The 25,336-nt window shown below is 43.7% G+C and overlaps 1 protein-coding gene across 3 annotated transcripts in view; it reads left to right on the top strand.

The window, feature by feature from the left end:
- Window positions 1–5,666: 5,666 nt before the first annotated feature.
- LOC120764935 (E3 ubiquitin-protein ligase KCMF1-like) overlaps window positions 5,667–25,336 on the top strand; it is a 94,148-nt gene continuing 74,478 nt past the window's right edge. Inside the window, exon 1 of one of the 3 annotated variants that reach the window (XM_058423946.1) lies at window positions 5,667–5,777. In XM_058423946.1, coding sequence (XP_058279929.1) covers window positions 5,732–5,777 — 46 coding nt within the window. In that variant the 5' untranslated portion in view covers window positions 5,667–5,731. Of the gene's footprint in view, window positions 5,778–6,115; window positions 6,278–25,336 lie in introns of those variants that run through there. The other 2 variants (XM_058423945.1, XM_040089108.2) reach the window with 2 other exon arrangements.

The following is a 25,336-nucleotide window of genomic DNA, read 5'->3' as shown; positions in this document are numbered from 1 at the left end:
CAGACTGGTTCTTCCACACGCAGGGGTCACCACTTGTGATCGTGACACGCAAAGCAATCACACGAGACGAGAGATTTTTTGCAGGGCAGAGACTTCCTCCGATCCAGCTCAAGCTGAGTCAGGGCGGAGAGAGAGCCTCCTTGTTTATTTCTTACTTTTTATACATTTGTGGGTCTGGCGGAAGATTGGCTTCTGGGGTTTTTCACCCCTTAGCCAAGTGGCTAGACCAACTGTCAGTTACAATTGTTTTCAGGTTAGAAATATGCAAACAAAGGACAGAGAATGAAAAACAAAGAATTTGTTTATGTTACATCTGTGAGAAAAAGGTAGAAACTGCTCCTAATATTGTACAGTAGCTAAAAGGTCTGACTCCATTTTTATGAATATTCAAAAGGCTTTAAAAAACTCAGAAAAACCAGGGTGACAAGGCACCACCAAGAACAAGGAGTAATAAAATGCTAAATTAGTAAAATGGGGCAGGTTGGAGGGGGGTTGAACCGAGGAGGGCATCTGAACTCAAAGGAATATTTGAATAATGCATAAAGGTCTACTGAATATGTAACATACTGATCCTTTTAAACCGGTGTTCTGAAAGGGTAGGGTGTGTTCTTGGCTGAATGCCAAGTCACCCAGCAGAGATCTTTTGCTTTATTTCTGTTTCCTAATTGTCTCTTTTTTAATTATTATTTTTATTAAACTTATAAATTTTACTAAGAAAGTGAACCTCATTTTACACAACCTAAAAGTAAAGCAGTGAGTTCTCAGGTAAACATCCTTTCTGTTTGACAGTAGAAAGGAACAGACTTATTTTCTTGTAATAAAACCCTATAAAGAGCTCAAATGACCAAAATGGGGAAACTTTTTTGTCTCGGTTTAGAGACAAATTCAGAAGAAAATGCTCTGGAATGAGTGTTTCCTCTAAAGAAAAAGGGTTTCAGCAACCTATTTCTGCTAATGAGAAAATGAATACCAGTGGGTGAAAGTGGAAAAAAAGCCAACAGACTGTTTATTGACAAACAAAGTGCCGTGATGTCACAGGAAAAAAAATGAATAAATGCTAGATATTGAACCGTCAGACCCCTATCCCCTTCACACACACACACCCACCCACAGCAGAACAGAAAAAACCCAGAATGCCAGGGGAAGAATCAAACCGGCTGGCCACGTGGCAGGGGGGAACAAAATGGCACCCAGCTTTTGTCTCAGGGAAGGAAAAAAGTTCACACAGCTGCTACCTGGACACGCAAAGCAATCACGCGTAGACGAGAAATTTCGCAGGGCAGAGACTTTCTCCGATCCAGCTCAAGCTGAGTCAGGGCGGAGAGAGAGCCTTCTTGTTTATTTCTTACTTTTTATACATTTGTGGGTCTGGCGGAAGATTGGCTTCTGGGGTTTTTCACCCTTCAGCCAAGTGGCTAGACCAACTGTCAGTTACAATTGTTTTCAGGTTAGAAATATGCAAACAAAGGACAGAGAATGAAAAACAAAGAATTTGTTTATGTTACATCTGTGAGAAAAAGGTAGAAACTGCTCCTAATATTGTACAGTAGCTAAAAGGTCTGACTCCATTTTATGAAAATTCAAAAGGCTTTAAAAAACTCAGAAAAACCAGGGTAACACACAGCAGCTCAGGCAAAACAGATGCGAACTTGTTGAACCTCTAGCGTTGGTCTCCTCCTCATAGCAGATGAAGCTAGTGGATTTTGGTGTCCTTTCTCTAGTTGGTTCAGTTTTTCCTGAGGTCTGGAGTCAAGAAGAGTGGTTTCTGCAGGTCCCCGCAGGTCCTGGTCAACTGTCTCCCGGCGATTGTCTGATCTCATACCAAAACCAAACTGAACAGTTCAAGAAAAAAACAAAAGTCACCGAAGGATTGCTGCTGCAGTCTCTCCAGGCCAGAGAAAGGGGAAAAAGAAACTTCTTGCTTAAGCTAACAGAAAACCAAGCTAGCTAAATAACAACCCATCGACCCCGCATCGAGCACACCTGGAAGTGAGGCTTTGAACAAAACCCGCGCAAGAAGCCCCAAGGCTTCCCCCTCCCCTGGACCCACCCTAAAGTTACAGCAACCATTAATGAGCAAAAAGCAGACAATCAGGAATAGCGTATCAACATTAAATCACCCCAAGACACCTTTCTACAGACAGGGTTTTCAGTGTGCTGCTCCCTGATCAGAGGCCCATTCAATGCTGCACAACTCAGGGTTCCCACCATCTGAAGGGACATAACATTATCTATACTATCTGTTATAAATAACTATGTAGTTGTTGGCTTTCACTATTATGTATTGGCTTTTGCAAATTATTATTAATCACAACGATTTTGATATAGTACAGTTTGTAATGACTTTTTAACTGTTTTTGATATAGTATAATTTGTCAGCTTTTGTGGCCAATGCCCTGGCCATGTGTAGCTTATATATATATATTAGTGTGATGAACATATAGTTAAGGCTTTTGCAATATATTAAAATAGAGACTATGCGTTGTGCATTGTAATGATAACTTTTGCAGAGGTAACTAATGCCTTTATTTTTGTAACTAACTGACAATAGTGAGAATAACTCAGATAAGTTTGTGGAAATAGCTAAAACTGTCTGTATGTTTAGATACCATTGAAGGAACCACACATATAACATTGAAAGAAAGGATGTGAAGAGGACTTCTGCCACTGACCCTTTGACTATCAATAACTCCCCATTTGTCATTGTGAGGAAATGACATACACGCCTCCCAAAAATCAAATCTACACTATTGCATGATGATGGGTTGGGGTCAAACCAAGCTAAAGAATTCCTGGAACATGTAAAAGAACTCAAAGGAATATTTGAATATGCATAATCTTCATGAATATGCATTTGAACAAAGCAATGAAAAACCATATAAGAAGAGTTGTTATAGTAAACCGGTTTGCATCTAGCTACGGCTATGCACCCAGCGCTGTAAAAGTCCCTTTTTGTCTCTTATTAAACTTTTTAAATTTTAAAAGAATGAGGCTCATTTCTCACACTATCCTCTCCCTCTTTATAGTTTTAGCTCTAATAAATAGCATTTTAAATGATACATTACAGAGTCTAAGTGCTTTTCTTGCCAGCATCATCACGAACTGGCACCTCCTGGTGCAAAACACCCTCTTCCCTCTACTCCCAAATCCCTATCCCTCCAATCCCCTCTGCACTCTCCCCCATCCCTCCCTCTTTGCACCTCACCACATTCTCTCCACTTTACCCCCAACACTCCTTTTCCTTTACCCCTCCCCTCCTCACCACAACCCTCTCTCTCTACTTTCCCCTCTTGCCCTTCTCTTCAACTCCACACCTGTGATCGGGATACGCAAAGCAATCACATGGAGACGAGAAATTTTCGCAGGGCAGAGCTCCTCAGAGAGCTCAGGGCTGAGCCAAGGCCGAGCGCCCCTCTGCCTGTTTATTTCTTACTTTTTATACATTTGTGGGTCTGGCTGTAGATTGGCTTCTGGAGTTTTCACCCCTCAGTCAAATGGCCAAACCAGCTGTCAGTTACAATTGTTTTCAGATTAGAAATATGCAAACAAAGGACAGAGAATGAAAAACAAAGGATTTGTTTATGTTACATGTGTGAGAAAAAGGTAGAAACTGCTCCTAATATTGTACAGTAGCTAAAAAGTCTGACTCCATTTTATGAACAATCAAAAGGCTTTTAAAAACTCAGAAAAACCAGGGTGACATACACCCCTGTGCCTCTTTCCCTCTCCCTCCCCTCTTACCTTCCCTCCATTCTTTCCCCCTCTCTCACTTACTGTCCACCTTCCAACTTCCCATTTTCCCATCTCCCTCTTCCTCTTTGTCCTCTCCCCATCCCCTTTTCCCTCTCCCAACCACCCCTCCCCCACCTGACTGATTCTTCATCCTCCCATGATAGGTGGTTTAGAATCATAGAATCATTAAGGTTGGAAAAGACCTTTAAGATAATCAGGTCCAACTGCAACCCAGCACCACCACCATGTTCACCACTAAACCCATGTCCTCAAATGCCATATCCACGTGTTTTTTTAACAGTTCCAGGGATGGTGACTCCACCACTTTCCTGGGCAGCCTGTTCCAATGCTTTACAAACCTTTCTGTGATTTTTTTTTTTTTTTTTCTTAATATCTAATCTAAACTTCCCCTGGTGCAACTTGAGGACATTTCCTCTCATCCTGTCACTTGCTACCTGGGACAAGAGACCAACCCCCACCTGGATACAACCTCCTTTCAGGTAGTTGAAGAGAGCGATAACATTTCCCTTGAGCCTCCTTTTCTCCAGGCTGAAGAACTCCAGCTCCCTTAGTCAGTCCTCATAAGATTTGTGGTCCAGACCCTACACCAGCTTCATTGCCCTTCTCTAGACACACTCCAACACCCCAGTGTCTTTCTGGTAGTGAGAGGCCCAATACTGAACATAGTACTTGAGGTGTGGCCTCACCAGTGTGGAGTGTGAATAGACAATAACTTCCCTGGTCCTGCTGGCCACACTATTTCTTATACAGGCCAGGATGCCATTGGCCTTCTTGGCCACCTGGGCACACCCTGGCTCAAGTTCAGCTGGCTGTCAACCAGCACCCCTAGGTCCTTTGCAGCCAGACAGTTTTCCAACCACTCATCCCATTTTACCTTTACAATTTATTTTCTAGACTAATGTCTTTTTGCAAAAAGCCAAAAAGTTGTGGGGAAAGCAAAAAGAATTCTGCAAGTCACAATTTTTTTCTTTTTCATCATTCTTTATAAGGTTCTGCCTCCTCTCTTCCCAACTAATGCTCTCACTTCACTGTCACAGTAATCAGGCATGCTGCTGCTACCTTAAACCTCTTATGGGAAAGCTCCTGCAGCAGTCAGTAGCTGTGCAAGGTTTGGAGCTCCCCCTCCCCATTCTGAAACACACATGCCTATCCTTTGTAGCCTAACACTACTAAGAGGCAGAATGGGAAAAAAATGCACAGAATAGTATGAGAATATCCCACTAAAATGGCTTAGTTCGCCTATGACAAATCAGTATGTTACTGTGGCCACAAGGTCGCCCACTCTTCATCTCTCAGCACTTTGCAGCCTAAGCAGAAACACTGAAAATTATCAAGACTAGGTAAAACCCACACATGTGCAATACGGTAGCTGTTGCAGGCAGGCCGGCGTTTACCTTTCTCATTTGACTGAGAAGTTACCCAAGCACTCTGTGTTTCAGGAGTCAGGCAGCTAGGACGGGGCAGGAAGCATCAGAGCATGTGTCACTGTTTGCTACACCTCCCCAAATGACAGAGAGGGCTTTGCAAGCCACACTGGAAAGGAGAGAGAATGGAAGTACTTAGCTGAGCTAATCCCATTCCTCGAGGCTGCTGTCGGGTTGCTGCCATTCCTCGCTCTCTGGCGTCTTTACTAGGGGACGAGGGAGACGACCGTGCACCCGCAGAGGCGTAGCCCTACCACTACAGCGGTGTGTTCTACAACAGGGACAAGCAGGGGGGCTCTTAATCTGCCTCCCGCGGCACATGGGCAATTGTCAGAGGCCAAAATGGTGAAGGAGGCCGTCTCTGATGAATGCCAGGAGAAAGCAGTCTCTCCTAATTTAGAAGAATAAGGGGAGAAACCCATCCAGTTACACTAACCTACGCTCAATTCCGCGGCTTTTTCTGCGCTAGATGGTGCCGATCCTCCTTTCTATTGGCTGAGTACTTACTCTTCCTTCCCGTTTTGCAGTAGCAGTGGCTATCGGACAGAGAAGGAATGAAGAAAAAAAAGAGAGAGAGAATTAAAAAACCCAAGCAAACAGGTAGAGCAAGAAAAAAACTGGGAGACCGTGATCTTAGGGCGGGAAAGAGCTGAGGGGTACGAGCAGTGTTTTTACAGTAACAACAGAAGAGGTAATAGAGGTGGGAACTCAGGAAGCTGGGTGTGGATTAAAGCGGCGGAAAAGGAAGAGGGGCCTACGATTCACTGTATCGTGGCGCCTGGGAAGTCACTGCTGGTGGATCCGCCTCCCCCGGAGGGAGGGAGGAAGAGAGAGGGAGGTGGAGAAACACAGACTGGCCGGCCGGCCGGCTGGCTGGCTGAGGCCGCTGAAACAAATACCTCTTTGCTTCACCCCGGGCCCCCCCCCCCCCCCCCCAGCCCCCCATTTCTTTCCCTTTTTTGTTGCTTGTTCGCTTCGCGTTTGGGGATCAGTGCGTAAGGCGGGAGGGACCTGGCCTAAAACGACACCCGAGCAGCCCAGCGGGAGCCTAGGGATAGGCCTGGGCAGCAGCCTCCACATTAGGATGTCCCGACATGAAGGTGAGAGACCCACGACCGCGGTGGGGGTGGGGGGAGGGATGTCCTTGAGCCCTGTACGGTCTCGCTTGTTGCTGTGTGAGGTGGGTCAACATGGCGGCACCGTCGCTGAGAGCGGGGCCTGTGGAGTCGGTCGCGAAAAGTGGCCATGGTGGGAGGAGGAAGGCGGCAGCCAAGCCTTACTTTGTAGTGTTGCGGGAGCGCAGGCCGTGGTCGTGTACTTATATGGGTAGGCTCTGAGTCCTTTTTCTGTTGCCTCTAAGCACGCACGTCAGGCCTGTGCTTGCTGAGGTTGAAGGGCCTACTGCAGCTTGAAGTGGGCCTGGTCTCTGCCACTCACTAGCCCGCGACTCGGGCCTTGCCTCGCCCTGGACAAGGAGTGTGTCCGAGGCAGATAATAGAGGGCAGGAGACAGAAGAGCTGTTTATTTTCACTTCTCTTACTTTTACTTCACTGTTTGAAAGATGAGCCTGAGAGGTGGGCCTGAAGGAATCTGTTTTGGGGGAAAGGAGGAAGGTGTTTGGGGAGTGGGCATCAGAGTGGCATGCTGATGTGCCCTGGGAGTTCTGAATGGCATGATATGAAGGGAGAAGGAGTGCAGAAGAAGAGGAGGTGGGCTTGACATTATATGCTCCCTGTGAAGTGAAGTACCCTCAGGTGTCTTAGGATATGGAGGAGGAGGAAAAGGGATCGTGGGGCATAAGGCTCGGGAAGAGCAGTGCTTGGAGGGAGGCGATGCAAGAAAGGTGGCTTGGCATCCAGAAATGGATTGGGGTGTGGTCTACTTGGGTATAATGAAGATGGGGGAAGGGATTGCACGGTAGGTGTAGAAGGAATTTATGCAGGTAATTGGCTGTGGTGTTGGGATTGGGAGAAAGAGTTTGCCTTGTTCAAGTGTAGTTTGTATTTTGGTAGCTTTGGCAGGTTGAGAAGTAATATATTCTTTTCAAGTTTTGTATTTAAAAAGAGGAAACATGCCAATCTAGTAGCAACGTTTGTAGAGATCATCATCTAAGTATTTTGCATGTTTGTCCTTGTTCTTCTTTTTGGTGGATTTTTCTTTGTTTTGGTTTTTGGTGTTTTTTTGCTATGGGTATATGAAGAGGATAGTTAAGGATTAATAAAAAAGTGAGGAGAATGGAGAGAAAAATGAAAGAAGGGAATTTATGTAGAGAGGAGTTATGTGTAAATAAATTTGCTTGGTTTTCTACCCCTTTTTACTGGTAATTGCACTAATAAAAATCTTATGCAGAAGTTCTACCTTATATCTTGAAAGGATAATTTTTGGCTCTGTTAGGAACTAAATTTAGCACCTGTCTCCATACATAGTTTTGATTCTCCTAGAGCTGTGAGAATAATATTTTTAAAAGGAATTGAGATATCTTTATTTAATCTTGATGTTTTGAAAGCGATGTGCTGGAAGACTTCAATTTTTGGGAGTAATACTGACTTCTAGATGGAGGATTGGTATGATGGCTATTTGGTGTATAGCTAGAGCATTTTGTTAGTGTGCATGCTTGCCTAAGACCAGACTTGCCCAAATCTACTAACCCTTTTTTTTGAAAAGGTACTAAATCCTCTTGTTTCTTTTCTGATTAAGATGTGGTATATTGTGTGTGTTGTTTGCTTTGGTGGTGTGTGTGGGGTTGGTGTTTTTTTGGTTTTGTTTTTTTTTTCTGCTGTTGGTTGATTTTGTTTTTTTTTCTCAAAGAGTGTGTGATAATGCAGATAATGAGGCAAATGTGAACAACAAGAAGTAAAATAAGGGTTAATAAAAAGGTTTTATGGCTTTGTTGGAAAAAGTACTTTGTAAACTGCTGCTGTGATAGATATCCATGGTATATGATTTAAGGCAGGGTAGTAGGATGCAGGCTTGTTAGATTATACTGGTTAAAGCCAAAAAAGCAGTATGATGTGTTGCAATGTTTTATTAAATGAGAATTTTTAAAAATGTGTTCCTGATTGATAGAGGTTATGTTTTGATTTTTTTCTGGTGTATGTTTTGTTTGTAGTGCAGGGATTAATGTTTTTCTTAGTCTTATCAGCAGAAATTTAAATATGAAAATAATATTAAGCATGGTTTTGTAAAAAAATTGGAAATGGGTATATTGGTGTCCTTTGAAGTTGCAGATTTTTAAAAATGAAAATAGTTATCTTCTAATAAACCATTGATGGTAATGTTACATTGTTGACATAAATACCCTATATTAGGAAGGAAAAACCTCATCAAAGCTGAAAATATAAAGCTCCAGCAACAGTTGTACTTTTGTGATAGATTTTATAGGAACCTGGTTTGAGTTTTCTTAATGTTTTTCTTTCATTCCTCATTTAACACATTGTTAATTTTATATTAGTTATAAGGTTAGGATAAGTTGCCTTAATATAGGGTCTGTGGTTGGCTGAAAGTTCTCAATCTGTAACATGATGGAAGTTGTTCTTGCAAGGATAAAGTATAGGAGAAAAGTGAGCTTCAGATGTGTTAATAAATTGTATCACTGGTCTGTGTTTTTTTTGTCAAAGTGGCTTGGTTTTGCTAGAATCAGTTTTGTGATGGGGAAGGGTGTGTTTGAGAAGATAAATGCTGGAGAACTTGGAATTCCAATGTCTCAGGCCTCCTAAATAAGTATCTGATGGAGGTATAAGCTTAATTTTAATCAGGGTCTCTTGGTGTTTTCTTTACTTTGTGGAGAGGAATTAAGTCCTGTTGGGAGATAGGAAAGAGAATAAATTTAACCATTGACCTTTTGCCACTGACTGCTGCATACCTTTAAAAGTGGAATGGGTATAGAACTGGAAAAATTATCCAGAGAGTGGAGGATGTGAGGAAGGGGAATAGCAGGATAGAAATGTTTGCAAATAGGACAGTTATTTGAGCTGGAGTGATTAGAAGGTCTTCCAAGAAACTTTAGAAAGAGCTAATGCTCAATAATGAGTGACACAAGGTGAGTGAAATTAACTTGTGTTGAGAGGAAAAGCAATTTGGAAAAAGGAACTTTTTGTGTACCTTAGTGTTTACTTCACTGGTATCAACTTGGGAAAGGTTGTGGGGTATCAGTGTAGATAATCATGCTTGTTTTTACTGCTACTGTGTTTATTGGTGAGATATGAAAAATGTTACTGCATTCAAGAAGCTGTTCAGAACAGCAAGGTTGTCAAGTTGAGTACTCAGGAGTTGGGATGTGTCAGAACTAGATTGTGCAGAGAAACCTAATTCAGCCCTCTTTGAGCACACGCACTGTGAAATTAAATAGCCACATATCTTTGTTGTGCTCTGCCTTGTCAAGGATGTAAAGGGAAGGAGACTTGTATGTAGAGGAGGACCAGATGAGACATTATAGAAAGTATTTCTGAGAGTTCAGAAGTGAGTACAAGCAGTTGCTTGACTCATACCTTTTACAGTCTTTGCTTCAAGGTTTGAGCCCTTTTTGAAGATGTCAAAGTACCTTGAGGGTTTTATTCAAGTGATTAGGTTTGTTCTTGGTGTCTTGCTTGATTGCAGCACATTTCATATTCATGAATAACCTGTGTGATGTCCTCCATGGTCAGGTCCACCCCTTGATCACAAGCCCATCTGTATGTTGCATCCCTTCTTAGATGTTCTGATGTTTCATGGGTCCATTGGACTATAAATAGCTCACCCTTCTGCTCCCAGTCCAAGTCTACCTGAGCTATTTCAATATTGGTAGCCTTATCTACCTGTTCATTGTTTTGATGTTCTTCAGTGGCATGACTTTTGAGCATGTGAGCATCTACATGACGTACCTTCAGAGTAATTTTCTACCCATGCAGCAATGTCCTGCCACAATGCAGCAGCCCAGATGGGTTTGCCTCTGTGTTGCCAATTCCTGCTCTTCCGTTTCTGTAGCCACCCCCATAGGGCATTACCCACCATCCAGGAGTCAGTATAGAGTGCAGGCCACTTTTCTCTCTCAGCAACCTCTAGGACTAGTTGGATGGCTTTCACTTCTGCAAACTGACTTGACTTTATCATATAGGTGCCTTATAAGTAAAGGCTATTCTTAAAGTAGTTCTGTGACCCTCATGGGTCAAACTAGTATTGGTAGGTGTTGCTATAGACATTTCAGATAGCTGCCTGAAGGAATGGGATCTGGAGAGCACTAATTATTAGGCTTAGCACATGGCATCATATTGAAGAAATTGTATTTAAATGGTGTTTTCACATATATTGGGTGGGTTTTATACTATGTAATGGCGTGAGATTTACTTTTTGTTTCTTGTATCCTGGAAGCAGGAATGATTTAAGCAGCGTGACCAGAAAGCTGAATAAGGAGCTCATCTCTGATAGGATTGTTGAGACTCATATGTAAAAATATGACAGTCTATTCAGGAATTAAAAGACCCCAACACAGCAGTTTGAAATAATAATTGGTTGAGGGTACAGAACCCAGTAATTCGTTAGGGCGTGCTATGACGTGTTTTTTGAATAACTGTATCAGATCAGCAGCTAATGGCTTCTGTTTGTGATGCTTATGTTGAATTTCATGTTAAACTTGCTCCAAACACATTATTCCCTTTCCTCAAATGCTCTTTGTTAATTAATCCTTTTTTTAAAAATTTGATTTTTTTAACTGTGTAGAATTATGTGTTAAACCTCTATAAACTGCAAGAATGTGTCTGCATTTTTTTTTTGGTGACAGTAGGGACTTGAGTCTCAGCTGTATCATGCAGTTATAGTAGTCTATGCTGCTTTAATTTCTTTTGGCTCAAATGAGGCAATACCTTTGAATCATTAGATTTATATAGTTCAATAAAAAATAAAAGTTCAGGAGGTTAGAGAAGTTCATATAAACAGTAGGGTTGGGAATCCTTTTGTTTTCTACCTGTGGTTGTTCTAAGGCCTCTGCAAATGGTGCAGAAGAAAAGAAGACCTGTTCTTTATCTCTAACTTGAAGAAGCTGGAGCTATTTTTGTAAAATACATTCTATGGTCAATATTACAACTGCTACACTAGGACCTTTGCTATACCATACCCCTCTTTGATAGGCTAATGCAGGATTTAAAGTTTTGGACATCTGTTGGTACTGTCAGGAGGTTTGTATGAGGTGCCGAGCTATTTCTGAATGAGTGTTCTGCAAAACAACATTACCAACTGTCTTGGTTTGAAAAGACATGTATCTGCTAGGGAGAGGCAGGGCCTCTCTAGGAATGGGGAATTCCAATCCCTTCCCTGCAAGTTATTATAATTTAGAATATTAAAAAGGCTTTTCAGTCAGAGCTATGGGGAAAGGAATAACAGTCCTTTACTAGTAAGTATAACAAGGCAAACAAACAACGACAACTACAGCATTAATAATAAACAGAACCAGGAACCTTGAGGGGCTTTGTTTCACAAAGCCCGTGGCAGTCTGATCACTTGGGACCCCAAGAGCACCAAGCTGGAATGATTGGAAACTCCCGGGCTGGTGGATGGAACGGCAAGGGTCCCCAGCAGGCAGGGGGGGTGTCCCGGCAAAGTGAGCAGTGCTGAAGAAGCCGTGACAGCTGGGCAGGGCTGGCCCAGCTCCAGCAGGGCAGGCGAGGAGCTCTGAATTCCTGGTGTTAGGAAAATTAATCCACGAACACCAGAGGTTTATGTCCAAAAAGGAGACAGAGGAGTCCTTTTACTTTATTTGAATAAAGGGAGAGGCCATGGGGCATTTCCCCTGGAGTCTCTCAGTTTTTTAGGAGGACACAGCCTCCTTTTTATCCTAATTTCCCGTCCGCATTTCCCTCTCTCTTCCCCCATTGGCTGAGGTACTTGAGAGGTACAGACTTCCTGAAATGCCTAAGACCTAAGATTCCCCTTTCAATGTATAACCCCCCGCTAATTTTTTCATTTTTATGGGATTTATGGGTTTTCCCCATTGTTGCTTTCATCTTTCAATATTCAATTTCGTTTACAAACAAACTTATGGTTTGTTTGTAAAGGCAAGTATCTTCTTTTCCATTCATCAATCAGTAGAATCCTTCCCATTGTTTCACTTATCTCTCAGTGCTAGTTTTATCTACCAGCAGACTCAGGGCTTGTTTGTAAAGACAAATCTCATTCCTCTCACTGGGCACTCCAGCAGATGATGGATGGTGGTAGAATTCCCAGTACCGGACCCTCCCTTAACAGTGGACTCTTCACGCAGCTAGCCGTTGCCCAATTGTTGCCCCACTGTCCTCTCCAAAACCCAGAGCAGAAGAAACCACCCTTAGCTCCAGGTGCCCCTGAGCCTTTTCCCTCCTCCCCAAACTAAGTGATCTACCGTCCTTGCTACTTCTTTTGTGTGGGTCAAGTACCCTTTAAGCATCAGTATTTAGTCTCTTAGCAATTTATGGGGGGGAAAAATTCTATAGGGAAAGGAAATAAAACCAAAACCAAACTTAACCCCTAACACCAATGCTGTAAGGTGGTTACTGCTATGGCATGTGTGGCAGTACATAGGAGGAAAACAATTCATGCTTAGGATCTCCTGCAGGAGCCAGCATGGGCTAAGATGTTGAGGTTTCTTTAAAGTAGTACTACATATATACAAGTTCTGTGTTACAGGTAGACTTACTCTATAGGCTAGAGCACCTCCCCAAATGCTACCTTAAAAATTGCTCTGAAATGAATTGATGGAATATCAAGCTTGTGTCTGTGTATGCATAATTTCTTAGGCTAGTGAACTGTGCTGTCTTAGTGTGGTAAACCAATAGGGTGATAGAGTTGTATGTTTCTGTCATGTATTCTTAAAAGGAAACATGAGAATACAGCGCATGGGTGAGGCTATCCTATGTGCAGCATCAAATCAAAGAATACTTTGGGTTGGAAAGGGTCTTTAAACTTAAAGACCACGTAGTCCAACCCCCCTGCCATGGGCAGGGAGATCTTTCACTAGATCAGGCTGCTCGAAGCTTCATCCAGTCTGACCCTGAACACTTCCAAGGATGGAGCAACCTTCCAACTTCTCTGGGCAACCTGTTCCAATGTCTCGCCACCTGCTTGTAGTTCAAAACTGTTGCTCCTTGTTCTGTCACTACAGGCCTTGGTAAAAGTCTCTGTCTTTCTTATAAGTCCCCTTTAACTATTGAGAGGTCACAATAAAGTCTATCCGAACTCTCTCAGCCTTTCTTCATAGGAGAGGTGTTTCAGCCCTCTGAACACTTTTGTGGCCCTCTTGGACCTTATCTAACAGGTGCGTGTCTGTCTTTTACTGGGGACCCCAGAGCTGGACACAGTACTCCAGGTGGGGTCTCACAAGAGCAGAGGGGGAGAATCATTTCCCTTAACCCACTGGCCAGGCTTCTTTTGATGCAGCCCAGGATACAGTTGGCTTTTTGAGCTGTAAGCACATGCTATAGCTCATGTCCAATTTTTTATCCACTAGTACCCTCAACTCCTCTGCAGTACTGCTCTCAATCCATTTATTTCCCAGCCTGTATTGATCCTGGGGGTTGCCCTGACCTAGGTGCATGACCTTGCATTTGGCCTTGTTGGACTTCATGAGGATTCCATAGGCCAACTCCTCAAGCCTCTCAAGGTTCCTCTGGATGGCATCCCTTCCCTCTAGGAAATCAACTGCACTACTCAGCTTGGTGTCATCTGTAAACTTACTGAGGGTGCACTCAGTCCCAGTATCAATGTTATTAATGAAGATATTAAACAATATTGGTCCCAGTAAAGATCCCTGAGGGACACCACTTGTTACTGGTTTCCACTTGGACATTGAGTCACATTTTATGTGCATCTCATGTTTTTAAAGAAGGTGCTAACTACTGGAGGTCCATTTCTTGTGAGGGTGAGCATTTCCTCACAGGCATTTGACGATTTCAGATTGCTCATAAATCTCCTGAGCAAAAAATGAGTCTTTTAAATGGCTGTTGTGGTTTAGGAATGGTGCTCCCCAATTTAGTACTCCCACTAAAACCACGCTGCTGCTCGCTACCCCCTCCATTTCCCCCCTGCCCCCTGGAGGTGGCTGGAGGGGAGAATTGGAGGTACAAAAGGCGAAGAAGATCATGGGTTGAGATAAGAACAATTTACTGGAAATAGCAATGAGATAAGAAAGGAACAGTAACAATCCTAATAACAAAAGTGTACAAAAGAGAGAGTGATGCACATTAAAAAAACCACCTTACTGTGGAGCCCAAAACAATAAACAATGCCTGACAGCTTCCCCCCCCCCCCCCCACACACTCACAGTTTTTTTGACTGGAAGGAAGGAACCCTTTCTCCTTGGTAGCCTCAGAGTCCTGGCCACACCCCCTCCTGGCTACTGCAAAAAAATTAACCCTGGCCTGGCCGAAACCAGGACAATGGCATTTGAATTAAGCTCAATAGAAAAGAGCTTATAGACTAACTTTTCTAAACTTAAAGTTGGAACTGTTTGCTCTTCAGTGTTTCAGCTGTCATATCTTTTCCTGAGATACTTCTATACTATTACCTAGTGGGTTTTTCCTGTATTTCTAGCACGTCCCCTCCATTTATTATCTAGGTTTTCTTCCTGAGTCTCTGATTTCCTTTCTACTTGGTAGTGGTCAGTACATGTACAAACATACTCTGCTTGTAGCAAGAGAACACCAGACCTGTCTTTTGAACTTACGGCATTGTTTTTCCTCTTAGCTTTTATATGAAGATCAGAGACACGCGCTTTTCCTATTTTGTGACATTATTGTGATCTCTGGATTGTTATTTTCATATCCTAGCTACTATAGGCAGTTTTTACCATACTGCTCAATTGTGAACCTCAATCAAATCTGTATTCTTTCCTGTTATTTATCAGAACTACTTGGTCTTATTTTGCTGCATAGCAGATTTTTTAAGTCCAAACCACTAACTTCTATCTCAGTTGTTATCCAATTTCTTTACTTAAATATTAGATTTAAAAAATCTTGCTTCTATGAATAAGTGAATGAGACTAAAATATACTGACTTAAAGATCAATGGGAATCTTAGATAGTGATTTTTTTTTTAAAATGTGACTGCATCATATAAAAGGCATAATTGACAGAGTAGCTGTTTCTTGATTTCTAGCTATATTTGAAATTTCCTAATTATCAATAATTTTGTAAGCTTTTCTAATGGATAGGTCACTGAAATCATAATTGTCTTGGTGTAGATTTTTCAAACTTCTGTTACTGTTGTTGACCCCTCAACCTGTTAAAATAATATTAAATAATATACTATTTTGTATCTTTTCTATTTGTAGTTGTACCTTGGGGTCTGAGTATGCAATTAGGAATCATGAGACCTGGATTTTGATGCTCTCTTTGCTTGTATCTCAATCTGTGGAGTCGGATACATGTGTTTTGATGCAATGATTTATTAACTACAGTGTTGCGTTGTATATTTCAATGTAATGGTATAATAAAGTTTGTATTTTCAGAAAGCTAGTTCAGCAAATAAAGGAATATCTCTGTAGCATAGAATCACTTAAATTTAAGAAAATGGCTTTTTTTTGAGTTCAATGTTTTAATTTTTAAAACTTGGTGTGTATGTTTTGTTCAGTTAGTTACTAAATTTCGGATCCCATACTAAGCCTTTTGAAAGGGATTTATGTTGAGAATAAAACCACAGTGACTGTTTTAATGGAACTACTTTGGAGTCATTATACCCCAAATAAAAATGCTCGAAGTAGTGATCTTAATGTGTTTTCAGTTTCTAGACATGCAGAAATAGACGTCTGTTGGCTTTTTATGTGATTCTTCTGTTTTTAGAAATTAAAGCGAATTCTCTCTTCTTGTAATGAAATTTCCTAATATGATTTGTAGGCTAATGAAATTGTATTTCTATTTGTTCTTTACAGTATGTTGATCTGCTGCTGTCTGGTGTTGACAGAATTAGGAATTTGCTTTTTCTCAGCTGTAGGCAGTGATGTATCTTCTAGTTGCATTAGACTAATGACAAAGCTCCATAATGTTTTTGTTCTGGATCAGATTTTTATTTTCACAGGGTGGGTTTTCACACATACTCTAATTAAAAAGCATAAGTTTCACTTAAATGTTAATTTTTATTGGATAAAATGAATTATGAAAGATTCCTCACCAGAGTAAGTGGAGGATGCTGGTGGTTGGAAACCTCTTGTGGGGGAGTGAGGCACTCATCTGCTAGCCTGACTTGCAGTCTTGGGAGGCTTGTTGCCTATCAGGGACCTGGATTTGGACAGTGGCAGAAAGAGCAAAGACTCATCTATCCCTTTTTGCTCATACATATGAATGCCAATGGTAATGCTAGGGTGGTCATGAGTGTATCAAAAGTCTTTATAGAGATGTGGGGAGCCCAGAACACTGTCTGAGCATGCAGGGATGGAGTTAGGAAAGCCTGAGATCAGCTGGAGTTGCAACTAGAGAGGGATATGGAGGACAGCAGGGTTACATGGGCAGCAAAAGGCCCGGTTTTCTTCTCAATGAACATGTAAAAGGCTGAGGTAGTTGGGTACTAGATGCCACTTTGCCTTAGTGTCATGGTTTAATTATGGGCCATTCACTTGAGAGTTGGACTTGACCCTTGTGGGTCCCTTCCAACTTAGAATATTGTGTGATTCTGTGAAGAATCATCAGTGTTCTATGAGATTAGCCTTAAATTAAGAGAAAGGAGAAACTCCAGTTGGCAACTAAGTACCACACAGCAGCTTGCTCACTCTCCCCCTCCAGTGCGATGGGGAGGAGAACTGGGGGTAAAAAAAGGTAAAACTTGTGGGTTGAGATAAGAACAGGTTAATAAATGAAATAAAATATAATAATTAACTGTAATGAAAAGGAGAGAGGAGAATAAAACCCAAGAAACACAAGTGATGCTGACTGATGTCCAGCCAGTCTTTGAGCAGTGATTAGCCACTTCCAGCTCTCTGTTATGAAATATCCTTTTGGCCAGTTCAGGTTATCTGTCTTGGCTGTGCTCCCTCTCAGCTTTTTGTGCACCTGCTCACTGGCAGAGCATGAGACATTGCAAAGTCCTTGACTCAGGGTGAGCACTGCTGGGCAACAGCCAAACAATCTGTGTGTTATCAACATTATTCTCATACTGAATCCAAAACCCACCACTGTACTAGCTACTAAGGAGAAAATGGACTCTTTTCCAGCTGAAACCAGGACTCTTGGTTTGCACTGGTAAGATCTGCCTTCTGGCTTCTCAGGTGCCAGAGCCTAGTGACAGTCTGCGGGAGTGAAATATTTCCCACAGTAGACAAGGATTAAGTTAGGGACCACTTCAGCGAATTTCAGAGTTACAAGTCTGTGGGACCAGATGAGATGCCCCTGAGGGTGCTGAGGAAATTGGCTCATGTTATTGTGAGCCCACTCTGTCTTCTCTGAAAGGCCATGGTGATTGGCAGATGACTTGGGGAGGAAATAAACCATAACATTATTTCAATTTTCAAGAAGTAGGATCTGGGAAACTACAGGCTGGTTAGCCTTGCCTCAGTCCTTGGGAAAGTTAAGGAACAAATCCTCTTGGAAGCCATGTCTGAGAATATAAAGTGCAAGAAGGTGATTGCGAGCAGCCAGCACAGGTTTATCAAGGATAAGTTGTGCTTGATTGCCCTCCCTGCATGACTGGCTGTGTGGACAAGGGGAAAAATGGTATATGTTGACTTTAGAAACACTTGACATGGTCTGCATACCTCACAAATTTGGTGAAGTGGATGATAAGGTGGGTGAAAAACTAGCTGGACTGTGTAATGGTTTTTAAAAAAAACCCAGAACCCAACAAACTGCTTGAGACCCTCCTTCCCGCCCCCATGACAGTGGAGGGGAAAAAAAGAAAACAAGACTGCAAGAGGTTTAAAACCGAAGTCACAATTTTACTCTAGGTGAAAATTGCAAACAACACAACAATACAGAAGAAAATGGTTTACCTACAAAACCATCAAAGGCAAAATGCCACCTCCTCCCCCCCCCCCCCCCCCCCCTCCCCGCCCAGGGCAAAAACAAAAGTGCCATGTGGCTTTGGAGAACTAAGTACTGTGACAAACAAATTTCCACGGTTTAACACCTTCTCCAGACAGACAAAACAATGGGGAACAGGGGCAAAACAAAACTTGGAAGGTATGAAAGGATTTACTCTGCAAAGATGTTGATGTAGGTTCCTGCATCGCAGCAGCTGGCAAAAGCTGCAAGCAGCTCCCAACGGCAGCTGTGGCGGCCCCGGCAGTGGTGGTGTGGTGTGTGACAGGTTATTCCTCTCCTGGTGTCTATCAGCCATGTGGTCCTAGCCCCCAGTCCCACATGCCCTCTCCTGCCTGTGCAGCAGCAAAAATGGCTGACCTTCCATTTCTGTCTGTGGGTCTTAGAGTCAGTCCATTAAAGATGATGTAAGGGAGTGTAGAATACACAATTTAGACTGCCTCCTATCCCTGGAACTAGAACATATTCCATGCCTTATTCTATACCATCTATGTCATGCTCAAATTAATACCTTTTAAACTATATGCATATATATATAAAATACACACAAGCTCAGGTATTATTTCAGTAGTCACTGACCACCCCTCAAGATTTGGGTCGAGTTCATTTTGTCCTTGACTGGTGTTTATGGTATACAGTGGCAGTATGTCTCGATTTGAGACAAGTTTAGGAGGAAATGTCCTGAAATGGGCATCTCTAAAGAAGGGAGGTTTCGGCACTACCTCCCCCACCACTGATACGAAAGGAATTTCTTGGAGGAAAGTGAAAAAAAACGTTTATTTAACACACACACAGAGTGCATGCAGGCACAGAAAAAAAAGAATAATGTTAAACATTAAAACCTTCTTGCTGCGGAGAAAGCTGGTGGATTTCAGAGGTCTTTCTGTAGGTGTGTCTCGGCTCCTCTTGAGGGCTGGAGCCAGGATGCGGCATCCCGGAACCTCCTTGCCGGCTCCCAGTGATGGTCTGTTCTCAGACCAGAGCAAAGCTGAACAGTTCTGGAAGAAGCCACAGAAGTCAACGGAGAAGCTGTATGCAGTCCCAGGAAAACTTCTTACCTCAGCTAACAAAAAAAGAAGCTAGCTAAAAGCAAAGCAGTTAACTCTCCCTCTCTGCTGAGAAAGAACAGGGGAGGATGTGTTTGAACACAAACAGCAGAAAGAATTCCCTTGGCTTTCTCCCCATCCCAGACCTAGATTAAAGTTACAGGACCCATGTCTGGGCATAAAGCAGATGATAAGGGATACAGTATCATAAAGTCACCCCAAGACACGGTATCATTCAACAACCAGTATTACACAGGCACTTCAACATTACAGAGGGTTCTCACACAAAATCAAATCCCTTTGAGGTACACATTGTGTTTCCCCCTTCTTCTGCATTACCCACCAAGTGCATCCTGGTCCTTGAGCAAAAAGAATCTTGCAGATGGGTTTGCCTTTGCTTGAGGCAGGGCTGGTCCAAACTCTTTCCTAACATATTTCTCATACGCACCACGGGGACTTTATCTGCGCGCTGCTGTATGCAGGGGTTCTGACTGGGCAGAGCCAGCTCAACTGGTAGAGCCTCTAGTGTTAACTAACCTGGTGGCCTTCACTAAATGCAGTTGGGGTGTAACAGGCTTTGGATCCTTTGTATCCCCAACTCCAGAACCCCAGGGGTTGTCCTTGATTCTCCTCTGATACTTTCTGCCAGAAGCTCCAGGAAGGACCATTCTCCCCAGCTGCAGTGTAGAGTATGTTCTTCACATCCTGTCCTGTCCTGACTGGTCCAAGGGCTATTGCATGAGCAATCTCCTGTTTAATTTGTTCAAAAGACTGTTGCTGTTCAGGGCCCCATTTAAAATACTTTTTCTTCCGTGTCACGAGATAGAGAGGGCTTACAGTTGTACTTTTCTCCAAAACTTCCTCTGCTGTGTTTCTCCATATGATGACATCATCAATGTACTGCAAATGTTCCGGAGACTCACCCTTTTCCAGTGCAGCCTGGATTAGTCCATGGCAAATAGTGGGACTGTGTTTCTACACCTGGGGCAATCGATTCCAGGTATACTGCACACCCCTCCAGGTGAAAACAAACTGTGGCCTGCACTCTGCTGCTTAAAGGAATGGAGAAAAATGCATTAGCAATGTCGATGGTGGCACCACTTTGCTGCCTTGGACTCGAACTTATACTGAAGTTTGAGCATGTCCAGCACAGCAGCACTTAGTGGTGGTGTGACTTTGTTCAGGCCACAATAGTCTACTGTCAGTCTCCATTGGACTTACACACTGGACATATAGGACTATTAAAGGGTGAGTGAGTCTTGCTGACCACTCCCTGGGTCTCCAGTTCACAAATCATCTTATGGATAGTAATCACGGAATCTCAGTTGGTGCAGTATTGATGATGATGTACTATTGCAGCAGCAATTGAAACTTGTCGTTCTTCAATCCTCAGCAGTCCCACAGTAGAAAGGTCTTCTGAGAGACCAGGCAAGGTCTAGTTTCTTCTGTCTGCACAGCAGCTATCCCAAAAGCCCAGTGGTATCTTTTTGGGTCTTTGAAATACCTGATTCTGAGGTTATTTATGCCAAGGATGCATGGGGTCTCTGGACCAGTCACAACAGGGTGTTTTTGCCACTCCTTTGCAGTCAAGCTCACTTCAGCTTCCACTACAGTCAGCTGCTGTAATCCCGTCATCCCAGAGATGGAGATAAATTCTGTCCCTACATATCTTGATGGCATCAGGGTACATTGTGTGCTGGTGTTAACTAGAGCCTTATACACTTGTGGGTCTGATGTGCCAGGCCATTGGATCCACACAGTCCAATAGATCCAATTGTTACTTTCTTCTACCTGGTGAGAGGCAAGGCCCCTCTCGTTCTAGTTATGGTACTCATTGCTCCCTCCCTGTAAATATGACTTGGAGGTCCCTTCCAGAGGATCAGCCATGACATCATCCCTTCTCTTCTGCCTAGGAGTGTGTTCATGGGAGATTGGAGCAGCATTTTTCCTTGATGAATTTCCTGTGGTAGTTGTTCCTCCTTTCAACTCACGTACCCTTGCTGCTAGGGCAGAGGTGGGTTTTCCGTCCGACCTCCTTGTGTCTTCTCCATATTCATGCAGGTAAAACCACAGATTACCTCTCTCCCTGGCCTGGGGGTGCCTGATCCTAATAACAGAGATGCTGGTCTGTATTGGCGAGATGTGGAAAGTTTCTTCCTTAAACTTCACTCTGAGTTTCTGGTGGCACCCTTCAATTTTCTCTTCCCAGTTCTGGACATGCTCAGCCAGTTCTGTTTCCACAGCTGAGACATGGGCCTGTAATGGGGTGGCAATAGTGTCTTCATATATCCAGAGTTTGATAGCCAAAGCACTCGCTGTCTTCTCCCTCCTTCCACTGCAGCGATGCTAAGTAGTGGGATTATATCTTTGGCCCGAGCCATACAAATTTCTGCCACATCTGTGATGTACACTGGATGCAGTCCAGACTTTTAGGGAATTGTGCATCATCTGAAACAATTATCTCCATCGCAGCTATTTCTCTTGGGCACCGGATACCTCGTTCCACTGGCCTTGCTGCACATAGAGGTCTTCTCTGAAAAGGTATATTTCCCTCATTTGACAGGAGTTGCCTCTAGAGGCTGAGATTTTCTTGCTTTTTTCCAATCCTCTGGTCAATAACCACATCCCAGGACAGGGATCCCCGTTGCCTGGCTTCACCACCATCTAAGTTTGTATCATTGGCTGTGGCATCCCAGATTCAGAGCAGCCAGGTCAATATGGACTCATCTGTCTGATGGATGAACTCTTTATGCAGCTGATGCAGGGACATGGATTGAATGACTGTGTCTTCCACTGGTTGTGAAGGTTCTTCCTCCCCTTTGTCACTCACTATGTGAACTGATTTGGTCCTGGATTTCCTCTTTGAATGGGAGCAACTGCTAGTGGCTTGGGCTGTCCTTCTGGTTCAGCTGCAGGTCTTAAAGAGACAGTCTACTAAAGATGATGTAGAAGGGGTGTAGAATACACAATTTGGACTCTGCCTCCTATCCCTGTAACTAGGACAGACTGCTAGACTTGGAGGGGTGTGATCAGCAACACAAAGTCCAACTGGTGGCCAATTGCTAGTGGTATTTCTTAGAGATGGATACGGGAGCTAATTCTGTTTAATGTCTATGAACAACTGGATAACACAACTTTGTCCCCTCTCTACAAGTTTGCAGATAAGACCAAATAGTGGGAAACAGTCAATATGTTATAAGGCTGGGCTGTTATTCAGAAGGACCTCACTAGGCTGGAGAAATGGTCTGGTAGGCACCTCATGCAGTTCAACAAGGACAAATGCCACATCCTGCACCTGGGGAGGTAAACACCCCACACCAGTTCAGACTGAGCACCAGCTAGCTAGAAAGCAGCTTTGCAGAAAAGGACATGACGGTCCTGGAGGATAAACTGAATGAGAGACAGCAGTATGCCCTTCTAGTGAAGGTCCAGCAAATACTGGGCTGTTTCAGCAAGAGTGTAGTAGCAGCTTGAGGGAAGAGATGGTTTCCTTCTATTAAGCTGTGGTGGTTTGACCCTGGCTGGATGTCAGGCATCCACCAAAGCAACTCTGACTTCCCTCAGTTGGGCAGGGGAGGGAAAATACAACAAAAGGTTCATGAGTTAAGGACAGGGAGAGATCACTCACTAATTACCATAATGGGCAAAACAAACATGACTTGGGGAAATTACTGAATTTATTACCAATCAAAATCAGAGCAGGATAATGAGAAGTAAAACAAATCTTAAAAACACCTTCCTTCCACCTCTCTCTCTTTCCCAGACTCTACCTCCTCCCCCCCCTACCCCAGTGGCACAGGGAGGCAGGGACTGGAGGTTACAGTCAGTTCATCATAGGTGGTTTCTGCTGCTGCTTCCTCTTCAGGAAGAGGAGCCCTTCTCCTTCTCCAGCTTAGGGTCTTTTCCATGGGAGACAGTCCTCCACAAACTTCTCCAACGTGAGTCCTTCCCATGGGCTATAGTTCTTCATGAACTGCTCCAGTGTGTGTCCCTTTTCATGGGAGGCAGTCCTTCAGGCACAACCTGCTCCAATGCCCCATGTGGTCCCAAGTCCTACCAGGAAACCTGCTCTAGTGTGGGCTCCTTTCTCCATGGGTCTGCAGGTCCCTGCCAGAACCCTGCTCCAGCACGGGCCTACCAAGGGTTCATAGCCTCTTCTCAGGCATTCACCTGCTCCAGCATAGGTCTCCTCCAGGGGCTGCAGGTGTAACTGCATCCCCATGGATCTCCATGGGCTGCAGGGGCACAGCTGCTTCATCATGGTTTTCACTATGGGCTGTAGGGGAATCACAGCTCCAGTGCCTGGAGCACCTCCTCCCCCTCCTTTTCCACTGACATTGGTTGCTCCTCTCACATATTCTAAATCTGCTCTTCTCTGGCTACAATCCTGTGCAATAACTTTTTAATTTTTTCTTCTTAAATATGTTATTACAGAGGCATTACTACCATCTCCGATTGGCTTGGTCCTGGCCAGGGCCATCTTGGAGCTGGCTGGCATTGGCTCTGTTGGAAATAATGGAAGCTTCTGACATCTTCACACAAGCCACCCCTGTAGCCCCCTGCTACCGAAACCTGGCCACGCAAACCCAATGCACCGGCATTTGGGATTCCAGGTGTGATCTTGTGTCCAGTTCTGGGCTCCCTAGTACAAGATGGGCATGGACATGTGGTGTGGTTGACATGCCTGAGGGATTGGATTCCATCCAGAGGGACCTGGACAAGCTTGAGAACTGGTCATATATGAACCTCATGAGGTTCAACAAGGTCAAGTGCAAGGTTCTGCACCTGGGTTGGGGCAACCCCTGGTATCAATCCAGGCTGGAGGATGAACAGATCGAGAGCAGCCCTGCCGAGAAGGACTTGGGGGTGCTGGTGGATGAGAGGTTGGACATGAGCTGGCAATGTGAACTTGCAGCCCAGAAACCAGACATGTCCTGGGCTGCATCCAAAGCAGCGTGTCTAGCAGTTTAAGGGAGGTGATTCTGCCTCTGCTCTGCTCTGGTGAGGCCCCACTTGCAGTGCTGCATCCAGCTCTGGAGTCCTTTGTACAAGACATGCACCTCTTAGAGTGGGTCCAGAGAAGGGCCACAAAAGTGATCAGAGGACTGGAACACCTCTTCTATTAGGAAAGGCTGAAACAGTTGGGGTTGTTAAGGCTAGACTCTGGGGAGACCTTATTGTGATCTTTCAAGGGGGGGCTTATAAGAAAGATTGAGGGAGCCTTTTTAGCAGGGCCTTTTTCAATAGCACAAGGGGTAATGGTTTTAAACTAAAAGAGGGTAGATTCAAATGTTTCCCCATCCCTGGAAACATTCAAGGTTAGATTGGATGTGTCTCTGAGCAACCTGATCTAGTTAAGGATGTCCCTGTTCATTTCAGGAGGGGATTGGACTAGATGATCTTTAAAGGTCCCTTCCAATCCAAATGAGTAGCATCTCTGTATTCTTCCCATGTCACTTGACCTTGCTTCCACTGGTCATACATGTTCCTCTTTTGCCTTATTTCCAAGAGAAGATTCCTGTTCAGCCAAGCCGGCCTTCTGCCTTGCCTGCTTGACTTCCAACATTTGAGAATTGCCTGCTCCTTTGCCCTTAGGATGTGATGTTTAAAAAGTGACTAGCACTGATGGACCGCAGCACCTGTAAAAACATTTTTCCAGGGGACTTTACTCACTAGTTTCCTGAACAGCCTGAAGTCTGCTCTCCTTGTGTCCAGGGTTGAGGTTTTGCTGACACTTTTCCTCCTATCACTAGAGATTTTAAACTCAATTGCTTTGTGGTTGCTGTGGCCAAGGTGGCTGCCAATCACCACTCACAAGATCCACTCAGTTGACAAGCAGTAGCTCAAGGAGGGCATCTTTCCAAGGTGGCTTCCGTAGTACCTGTCTCATGAAGTTGTCTTTCATGTTTTTAAGAAATCTTCTGGCTTGAGTTGTGTGATACTCCCAGTTAATTTTTGTCAAGTTGAAGTCTCCATAAGGACAAGGACAGTTGACTTGGAAGTGTCCCTTAACTGCTCAAAGAATAATTCATCAGCGTCATTGTCCTGGCTAGGAGGTCTATAGTAGACTCCCATGATGACATCCTGTCTTGGTTTGAAAAGACAGGTGTCTGCTAAGGAGAGGCAGGCCTCTCTAGGAATGAGG

The sequence above is a fragment of the Hirundo rustica genome, chromosome W (assembly GCF_015227805.2).
Source record: "Hirundo rustica isolate bHirRus1 chromosome W, bHirRus1.pri.v3, whole genome shotgun sequence".
In the NCBI taxonomy this organism is placed as follows: Eukaryota; Metazoa; Chordata; class Aves; order Passeriformes; family Hirundinidae; genus Hirundo; species Hirundo rustica.
Note: the sequence above shows the minus strand (reverse complement) of the source record. Positions and strands in the feature narration are given on the sequence as shown.